Source organism: Sorex araneus, chromosome 3 (genome assembly GCF_027595985.1).
Source record: "Sorex araneus isolate mSorAra2 chromosome 3, mSorAra2.pri, whole genome shotgun sequence".
In the NCBI taxonomy this organism is placed as follows: Eukaryota; Metazoa; Chordata; class Mammalia; order Eulipotyphla; family Soricidae; genus Sorex; species Sorex araneus.
The window spans coordinates 186,655,778-186,666,556 of NC_073304.1; the positions used below are offsets into that span (position 1 = coordinate 186,655,778).

General features: G+C 45.4%; 1 protein-coding gene across 1 annotated transcript; it reads left to right on the top strand.

The window, feature by feature from the left end:
- The first annotated feature begins 1,096 nt into the window (after positions 1-1,096).
- TM4SF5 (transmembrane 4 L six family member 5) lies at positions 1,097-10,558 on the top strand. The gene is made up of 5 exons (XM_004605214.2): positions 1,097-1,426; positions 8,759-8,839; positions 9,759-9,898; positions 10,082-10,265; positions 10,359-10,558. The coding sequence occupies exons 1-5, from the start codon at positions 1,256-1,258 to the stop codon at positions 10,371-10,373; spliced, it is 591 nt and encodes a 196-aa protein (XP_004605271.2). The 5' UTR covers positions 1,097-1,255; the 3' UTR covers positions 10,374-10,558.
- The last annotated feature ends 221 nt before the right edge of the window (positions 10,559-10,779 follow it).

Consider the following 10,779-nt stretch of genomic DNA (forward strand, 5'->3'; position numbering starts at 1 on the left):
AGGATGCCTGGCTTTGATTCACAGCACCACATGGCCTCTTGAGCACTGAGCCAGGAGTAGCTGAGCACTGATGGCCCCAAAACTAAAAAGTGTGAGGCCCTAGGTTTGAATGATAGAACTGTCCCTCTTCCAGCTCCGTAGGTGCCCCTCTATCTCAACAACAATAACAAGAAAGCAAAGCAAAACTTTAAACACAGGCAACAAATTTAAAAGAAAATGTATTTCTCTAACTTTGCTTCTGTTATTTGTGCTTGTGGCCACAACCCATAGTGTTCAGGTCTTACTCCTGGCTCTATGTCCAGGCATCATTCTTGGAGGGGCTCAGGGGCTTTTGGGGTTCTGGGGATTGAAAATTAGCCTGTGAGAGGCAAGCGGCTTACTCACTGTATTATCTCTCAGGTCCCCCTCTACTCTTGATCCCCTCTGGCTTGGATTCACTTTCCTATCGACAGGCCATCTCTGGTGATAACAATAAGTCACCAGCAACCTCAGCACTCCAACACAACAGTGTGTCCTTATCCCCAGAATGTCAAATACAAGATCAGAAATTGATGCTCATAGAACTGGTTTGCATTAGATGGTCGCTGAATCAAGCTCAAAAGCTAGTGAGAAGGAATGTTTAAATTAGCCAGGTGTCAGTTAAAGCAACATCAAGAGACAGTTTGGGGGTACAGACAAAAAAGAAACGAAAGCACCATGAATGTCCACTACCATTCTCTTAGCTTCTTTCCAGGAGGACTGAAGACCACCATGGGGCTGAGACCACCTGACCTCTGCTGAGTGCTCCTGAACTTACAAAATATTTCACTCATTGCCCCTTAGTCTCACCCCCCAGCCCATGAGCCAAGTGGTATTACTCCATCCTTTACAGTGGAGGCAACGGAGACTTAAGAGACAAGGGGCTTTGCTAGGTCACAAAACAGGTAAGGAGCTAAGTGTGTGTGTGTGGGGGGGGGGGAGGTGTCTGTGGAGAAGTGTGCACAGAAAGAGAAAGATCACACTCACCCAGACAACTTCCTTTACGTGTCAAGTTCCCCACTTCCCCCACTACCACATCCTCCACTTAACCTTGCCAGCAGCTGTCCTCCACCTTTGCTGTCAGTATCTCCAGCCTCTTTCCGGCATCTGTGATCTAGCCAATGCTGCCACATCCACTCCCCCCGGACCTTTGCTCCTGGCCTCACGTTTATCTGACACTGCACCTAGCCCCTGGCACTCACTTTCACTCACTGCCTGTCCATCCCTCGGCCTGACTATGTGCACCGGCAAGTGTTCGCGTTTCGTGGGGCTCTGCCTCATCCCCCTGTCCCTGGTCTGCATCGCGTCCAACGCTCTCCTGATGGTGCCCAGCTGGAAGACCTACTCGATCACCAAGCTCAGCAAGCACGTCTTATACATGGCTGGCTTCATTGGCGGGGGCCTGATGGTGAGGACACCAGCAAAGGGAGTACCATCGGGGCTCTGGAGGTGCCAACTGGGAGGGAGAAGTGGGGAGAATGGAAAGGGCAGTTATTCTTGGAAGGGACAGTGGTGGCACAGGGAGGGTCTGATCCCAACTACCCAGCAGCCTGCAGAGGTCCTAGAAGACTCAGGTTCTTAAGCTGGATTTTTTTTTCTGATTGAATTTATTTAGAGGTGGGGGCCACACTCAATGGTGTTCAGAGCTTACTCCTGGCTCTGCAATCAAGAATTTCTCCTGGCAGTGCTCTAGGAACCATATGGGATGTCTGGGTCAGCTGGGATGCCCTCCCCACTGTACTATCGCTCTAGCCTTGTAAGCTGGATTCTAAGGACACAAGGAGAAAGGGAGCCGCACTACTTTAACATGCTTCCTTTCTGGGTAGGAGCATGTCCTACCTGCCCCCCCCATGCCTCCCTCCAAGTCACTGGAGCAGATGGTGGGGAAACCTCGTTACAAAGGTCGGGCAGGAAGCACAGCTGCTGTGTGTTTATCAGGGCAAGATAATAGTGGGTATGGGGTTGGGGTACAGTGACTCTCTGAGAAGCCAGGAAACAGGATCCCAGATCAGTCATTCTGCCTATGAGTTCAATGTCACTTCCCTCTGCTCCATGTCTGTTCTCTCTCAGCCCATATTTCTGGGTGCCTGCTCCATGGTGGGCACTGAGGATAAATTCCGGAACCAGGCAGTATGATAGGAAAGGTGCTTCCCCAGTTTCCTGGAGACTAAGATCTGTCAGGAGTAGAGAGGAGAAATGGGTAGATACACAGACTCCCCAGACTCCCTAAGCCCCCTCCTACAGCTTCCTCCTCTTTTAGGACATGTGATTTGGACAAAGGATCTATCCAGCACAGTTTCCCATTTCTCAGGAGAGCTGATGGAGGAAATTTCTGGAAGAAACTCACCATCATTTCTTGTGCTGGCCATGCCTCTCCTCTTTATCTAAAAATTCCTCTTATTCTCTGGGAGTCTTTTTCTCTTACTTCTCCACCCCCATGGATTCAGGGCTGTTAAACTCAACTCCATCCCTCTGGCCTCAATTCTTTCTGAAACCACACTTTCCTCCCAGGCCTACATAGTCACCCTATGTCCCACAGTGCCCTTTCTCTGGCCTAAAAGGCACCCACCTCCCCACACACCTGTTTCTAGGGAGACATCCAAGGATACTCTCCCAACATGCTCTTTCCCACAAGTTATTTTGGCTATATTGTGAATAGTGCTGCAACGAACACAGGAGTGCAAATGTCTTTTATACGTAGAGTTTGGGGGCCTTAGGGATAGATGCCAAGAAGCAGGATTGCTGGGGCATATGGAAGCTCAATTCTTAGTGTTTTGGGAAATGTCCATATTATTTTCCAAAATGACTGTATCAGTCAACGTTCCCAGCAGCAGTGGATGAGGATCAATTTTTTTCCCCACATTCATCCAACACTGGTTTTTTTTTTTTTTTTTGCTTTTTGGGTCACACCTGGCTATGCACAGGGGTTACTCCTGGCTCTGCACTCAGGAATTACCCCTGGCTGTGCTCAGGGGACCATATGGGATGCTGGGAATCAAACCCGGGTCGGTCTCGTGCAAGGCAAACGCCCTACCCACTGTGCTATTGCTCTAGCCCCGCCAACACTGTTTTTATTATTTGTGATATATGCCACATGTGATATTTGATATATGTGATATATTGTTGTTGTTGTTGAGGGGGGGCGGGGAGGGTGGCATACCTGGTGGTGATCAGGGGTTCCTGGCTCTGTACTCAGGAATCACTCCTGGTGGACTCAGAAGAATGCCAGGCACCGAAAGCAGTTTGGCTGCGTGCAAGACCAACACCCTACCTATAGTAGTACCACCTTCAGGCCAACTCATTGTTATTTTTATTTGCATTTTCCTGATGATAAGTGGTGCAGGGCGTTTTCTTAACACACCTCTTGGCCATCTGTATGTCTTTGTTGAAGAAGTTTCTGTTCATCTCTTTCCCCCACTTTTTGGATGGAATTGGTTCGGTGTTTCTTTTCTTCTTGTAAAGTTCTACCAGTGCTTTATATGTCCTGTATATTAACACTGTCAGATGAGTGGTAGGAAAACATTTTATCCCAGCCTATGGTGTGTCTTTTTTATACTGGTTATTGTTTCTTTAGTGGTACAAAAGCTTCTTAATTATGCCTAGAAAATCAAATACCTGGGGTTTTCTTGGGAGGAAGCTTCTGGTGATACTCAGGGGTTACACCTGAATCTGCACTCAGAAATAACTCAGAAACCATATGGGATGACAGGGATTGAACCCGAGTGACCAGGTGCAAGGCAAGCGCCCTATCTACTTCTCTAGCTCCAGAACAACCAAGTATCTGGGAACCAGCTTAATAAAAGAGGTAAAAGACCTATACAAAGAAAACTGTACAGTAATGCTGACTTAAATAAAAGAAGAAACAAGGAAGTGGAAACATATTTCTTGTTCATAGGTTGAAAGGATTAATATTGTCAAAATGGCAAACCTGCCCAAAGGACTTTATAAATACAGTGCAGTCCCTATAAAAATACTCATGGCATTTTTAAAAGACATGCATAAAATGCTCCTGAAATTTGTATGGAGTTTGGCTAAACTCCCAGAATAGCCAAAGCAACCCTAGGGAAAAGTAAGATGGAGGCTTCCTTTCCCTAATTTAAAATTATGCCTTGAGAGCGGAGAAATCATACTGTAGGTAGTGTGCTTGCCTTGAATCCTTTCAATCTGAGTTTGGTTTTCAACATTCCATATGGTTCCCCTGAGGATAACCAGCAGGAGTGATTCCTGGGCCAGAAGTAAACCCTCAATGGGGTGTGGCTCCAAAACCAATAAATAAATAAAATTATCCTTAAGTTGTAGTAATGAAAATGGCATAGTCTGGAATAAGTACTAATAAGGTTAAATTGATAGCCCAGAGACAGATCCTCAGATGAGTGGTTAACTAATCTTTCATTAAAAAGGAGCAAACAGTATGAAGTTTACTTCATACGTATGAAATAGCACCTTCAACAAATGGTGCTGGGAAAATTATTAGTCAGTGATATGTAAAATAATAAACTCAGATCCCTTTCTCACACCATGCACAAAGGTCAATTCAAAAGGCATTAAAGACCTGATATCAGGTTGGAAGACATCAATTATATTGAGGAAAACATAGGCAGAACCCTTCGTGACACTGAATCTAGAGATATCTTTGATGATTCACTGCCATTGGCCAAGCAAATGGAAACAGGGATTGCCTATTTGTTGATAGCTGTATGCCAGGCACCTAGACCAGAACCTTACACTTAACAGGCACTCAATGACTGAGCAAAGAAAGCAAATGGAGCCTAAGCAATACTACAACAGGTAGGGTATTTGTGTTGTACATGGCTGATCTGGATGTGATCCCCAGCATCCCTGAGCACCACCGGAGTAACCCCTGAACATTGCTAGGTGTGACCCAAAAGCGAAACAAACAAATAAATAGATAAATAAATAAATATCAAGTTATGGCATAAATGGGTTCACCCACATGGGGATCAGATAGGCAATTACTGCAGTTAAGACTTCATGAAATGAGATAGAGATTGACAGAGGCCAGAGCATGTGCACCCTCAAAAGCCACAGTAAGAAATTTAAATTTTATCACTAGGACAACAAAAATCTGTTTAAGACTTTTTAAAAACTTTGAACCTTTAATGTAAGTTATTCAGACAAGGACTCATGCCTTTGAAAACAGTTCAATGAACAATGAACATGACTGCATCTAGCACCAGGCATGTCTCTCTCCCCAAGGTGCTGACCCATCCCCAGGAACAAGGATCCCCACTATCTTGACTTATACCCCATAGGTTTCACATATATATGTAATATATAAGCCTTTAGCCCAACATCATCTTTGTAAGGTTCATCCACATTATTACTGTAATGTTTTATGTATTTCATTGCATGAATGTGCCATAATTTAGTTAAAGCATTCCACTTCTGAGAGGTGTATGGGTAGTTCCCAACTTAGCTTTATTACAAATAAAGCTTAGCTTTATTTCAAATAAAGCTACTTCAAACATTCTTGCAAATGTCTTTAGGTGAGAGGCTAACTAGAGCGATAGTTCAACTGGTTAGTTTTCACGTGGGAAACCTGGGTTCAATCTTTGGGACGTGATCCCAGCACTGCCAGGAATGACTCCTGAACACAGAGCAGGGAGTAGCCCCTGCCCACTATCACAAAACTGAAATGAAAACAAAAGTGTTAGGTGAGTGTATGTTTGCATTCTGTTGGTTATATACAGCTGATCCTGAACCACATGGATATGAACTACACAGGTTCATTTCTACACAGATTTTCTTATAAATAGATGACTTACATTTACAGTATGGATAAATGCAATACAGTACTCTAAACGTATCATCTCTTTCTGCTATTCTGTAAATAATATTTTCTTTTCTCTCACTAGTGTAAGAATATAATACACACGTAGAGGACTAGAGAAATAGTACAGGGGTTGAAGTGTTCACTTCATACAGGTTCAATCCCTCACAATACGTATGGTCTTCCTAGAGCAACCAGATATAGCCCTCACCCCCAAAGCAATGTAATGCGTATAACCTATTTGTGTTAAAGGATTGTTATCAGTAAACTTTCTAATCAATGGCAAGCTCCTAGTAGTTGAGTTTGGTTAGCCAAAAGTTATGCTTGGATTTTTGACTGATGACAGGTTTGGCACCCCTAACCCATATATTGTTCAAGGGTCAATTTCTTTAAAGTTGCTGATTTTCTTTTTTTGGTGTGTGTGAGGAGGGTTTTCATACCAGACAGTGCCCATGGCATTCTTGGCTCATGCTCAGGGATCACTCCTGCAGTGCTCAGGGGACGATATGCGGTACTGGGAATTGAACCAGGGTTGACCACATGCAAGGTAGGTATCTTAATTCCAATACTATCTCTCCAGTCCCAAGCTTCTGTGTCTAAAGATGTGCAAATATTCGGTGCTATACACATTTTGAGTGTTTGTTGGTACCGGGGTTCTCTAGGGAAATACTCAAGGAACCACGTGAAGTCAGAGAGTGAACTGGGATTGGTCACATGTACAGCATACACTTTAACCACTGTTCTATGTCTCTGGCCCCTATTGTTTTATGAAATTCATACATCAACTTCATTCCCAGCAGCAAAGTATGAGGAGTCTGGTTGCTCCTTGCCCTATTGAAGGCCCCTCTGGTGGCCAAGTAGAGAATGGATAATTCAAAGTCAGCAGTAGGTGCAGAAAGATCAGACTGAGGCCACTGCAGTTGTCCAGGAGAGATAATAATGGCTTCATGGTGATAGAGATGGAGAAAACTGAGCACATGCAAATGATAAACCATTTCCTGTTCTTTTTGTTGTTCTGGGGGCACACCCAGGGGTGCTCAGGTCTTATTCCTAGTTCTACACTCAGCGATCTCTCTTGGCAAGACATGAAGGAGCCATGCAAGGTATAAGGGATTGAACCTGGGTTGGCTTCATGCAAGTCAAATGCCCAACCCACTGTACTATTCCTCGGGTCTCTCATGTCCTCTTTATTTATCATTGCCCTTCTCTTTTCATAAAGAGAATAGATACCAGAGATTGAGACAGAGAAATTTAGACAACAAACAAACAAAAAGAATTAAACTTTTCAGACAGGTAGGTCATCTGAAATTGTAAATCCACAAAGTGACTCCTAATTCTAGGTGTTTTTGCATATAGGAGCTTCCCAGTGAGTATTAGACCCAGAAAATCAAGGGGGCCATTGCCAGTCACAGACTGGACATGAGACACAAAAGAGGAAGAGTGTCTAGTGGATAATCCTTTCACTCTGCAAGTGTCTATGAGGCTGCTAAAACTCTCAGCCCCAACCTTGGAGGATAAAATGTTACCTTGTATAGTATGTGCCAGATAATACATCAGGGAAGCAAAGATGAAGATAGCTATGGAAAATCAAAGATGGAGAGAGGCAAAGAATCTAGCCTCATACAACAAAGACAAGCCTGGATATAGTTCCCCAAGCAATGCCAGGAGTAAGTCCTAAGTGCAGAGCCAGGAGTAACCCTGAGCATCACCAGGTGTGACCCCCCAAAAGCCAAACATTTTAAAAATAAAATAAAATAAAACCCAGACGTTCAAGTGCACACATATGTTTTTCTGACAGTTAGGTTTGAATCCTGAAGAATTTGCAATTTAAGAAGTGACTGTGAGGGGCTGAAGCAATAGCACAGCGGGTAGGGCGTTTGCCTTGCACGTGGCCGACCCAGATTAGATTCCCAGCATCCCATATGGTCCCCTGAGCACCACCAGGGGTAATTCCTAAGTGCAGAGCCAGGAGTAACCCCTGTGCATTGCCAGGTGTGACCCCAAAAAAGCAAGAAAAAAAAAAGAAGTGACTGTGAGAGGGAAGTGCTGAGGCCCTGGGAGAGGGTGGACTCTGCGAAGGCCACAGAGGGAAAGACAGGGGAAAACCAGTTTCCTGCTGCGGAGGGAATTTATAGTTACTGAGCATTTGCTATGAGCCAGTGTCAACACCAAGCGAACCTCTTTCACTGAATCCAGAGACCAGGCTGGGAAGATAGCTTACAGGACAGGACCGTATGCTTTGCATGCAGGAGGGCTGGGTTCAACCTAGGCCCTTCATGGTCCCCTGAGCACGTGGGTAGTGACCCTAAACACAGAGATGGGAGTAGCTACTAAGCAAAGCCAAGTCTGGCCAAAATAAAAAATCCTAAGAACAGGAGTCAGAGCGATAGTGGGTAGGACATTTGCCTGGCATGCAGCTGACCAGGGTTTGATCCCCTGCATATTATATGGTCCCCCCAGCATTGCCAGGAGTAATTCTTGCATGCAGAGCCAGGAGTAACTGCTGAGATTGCCTGGTGTGGCCCCTAAAAAACAAAACAAATCAAAAAATCCTGAGAACATTTCCAAGATAGATCGTAAAGACTCCTGTGAGATTTTGTCTTATAGACTAAACAGAGACCCAGAGAAATTGATCAATTCATAGAGTGTGAAGTAAGAACAGATTGGTATTAAACCCAGGACTCCTGATTTCTATTCAGTTGGGTACCTACTATATACTGAGATTTATGAGGGTTATAGTTAGAGGGTCCGATCTATCTAGAGGCTACAATCTGGACAGAGATTAAGTAAGCACACAGGTAATGATAGATCTGAACTCCAGGAGAAGTGCAGACAGGTTCATCCACAGGGCTAAGGGCATCACAGACACATTCCCGGAGGTAAGCACAGCTCTAAGCAAGGTCTGAGAATCTAGGAGGCTTTGCTAACACACCGACTCCTGTTCTGTAGGCACTGTGTCCAGGAATTACAGCTGTTCGAGCAGGTGGCAAGGGTTGTTGCGGTGCAGGATGCTGTGGAAATCGCTGCCGGGTAAGATTCGAATCGGGCTAAAATTCAGGCCTCCATCTCTGAACTGATTAGAAGATCAAGTGGCATCAAATGAGTAGGACTCTTGTCTTGCATGCAGTCAAACTGGATTGTATCTCTAGTGCCCCGTATGGTCCCCCAAGTCTGCCAGGAGTGACCCCTGAGTACAAAGTTAGAAGTAACCCTTGAGCATAGTCAGGTGAGGGTCAAAAACAAAACAAAATGACTACAACCAAAATCTAACTTTTTAAGAACCAAGGACGCGGCTACAGAATTCCTAGCTATACCATCTCCTCTGCTGAGTGGAGTCCTGGGCTCCACCTTTCCATCTCTCACACACAAATCTTAGATTTCATTTGGAGTTCATTAGGACCCACACAAATCTCAAGACACGTTAGAGTTAGCTTGACTCCAAGCTCAAGGTATAATGTAATATATTTATGATGTTTTTTTTTTTTGATTTTTGGGTCACACCCGGCAATGCACAGGGGTTACTCCTGGCTCTTCACTCAGGAATTACCCCTGGCGGTGTTCAGGGGACCATATGGGATGCTGGGATTAGAACCCGGGTCGGCCACGTGCAAGGCAAACGCCCTACCCGCTGTGCTATCGCTCCAGCCCCCTATGATGGGTTTTGATTGCTTGTTTTGGTTTTTTCTTTGGAGGCCACATCCAGAGGCTCCATCCAGAACCTCCACATCTGGGCTCAGGGGTTCCTCCTGGCGGAGCTAGCATTCGAACCTCGGGTTCCTGCATGCAAAGTATATACTCCAGCCCTTTGAGCAGTATCTCCTCCTGGAAATGTATTTTTAACACCACTTGAGGATAGTTCTGGAGTATGGAGGTGGAAATCAGCAGTCTTCCCACCAATGGGGAAGGTGAGAGGCAGTCCTGCTCACCTCACCTTCTATTCTTTCTCCAGATGCTGCGGTCTGTCTTCTCCTCGGCGTTTGGGGTGATTGGATCCATCTATTGCCTCTCTGTATCAAGTGCAGGCCTCCTTAGTGGACCACTTTGCAGAATTAATGAAGATAGTTGGAGCTACCCCTTCGAAGGGGATGCGTAAGGCTTAGCCTGTATTTGGTCCCACCACCCCCATTCTCTCCATCGCCTTTCCTAGGTCTAAATGAAGATCAGAGTGTGCTGGCTGCTAGTGTCTTGTGGAACACATTAACCCTTGGGTGTACGGGGCTGGGAGAAGGGGAAGAGGCACTCGCTTCATTTGACTTTCTCTCTCCAACACAGAGGTGCTTACTTGTTCAATAATACTCTGTGGAGTACGTGCTTGGAGCCCACTAAAATAGTCCAATGGAACATGATATTATTCTCGCTGCTGGTGGGTGCCTCATGCCTGGAGATTGTGCTGTGTGGCGTACAACTGGTGAATGCATCCATTGGTGTCTTCTGTGGTGACTGCAGAAAGAAAGAGGTGGGTCAGTGTTGTGGGGTGGGAGAGGCAGGTGGAGCTATGGAGGGGACTTCCTTGTTCCTTGGCTGAGTCCTCATTGCCTCTTTTCCACAGGGCTCCGTTCACTGAGGCTTCACTGACTTCCCTGCTGCTCCTGGATACCCCACCCCCTTTCCCTGAAACGGTAGAATAAAACACTTGAGCTCTCTTCCACATCTCAGATTGTGCCCTATGGGACATGGAAGGACTGGCCGAAGGCCTCCAGATATATCTGGCACTCTCCTGCTTGCAGCTGCTTGTTATACTCTTTCTATTCTTTCTTTTTCTTTTCTTTCTTCTTTTCCTTCCTTTCTTCCTTTCTTCTTTTCTTCCTTCCTTCCTTCCTTCCTTCCTTCCTTCCTTCCTTCCTTCCTTCCTTTCTTTCTTTCTTTCTTTCTTTCTTTCTTTCTTTCTTTCTTTCTTTTTTTGGGGGGAGGGTGTGGATATTTGTCACACCTGGCAGCACTCAAGATTTCCTCCTGGGGCTGGAGTGATA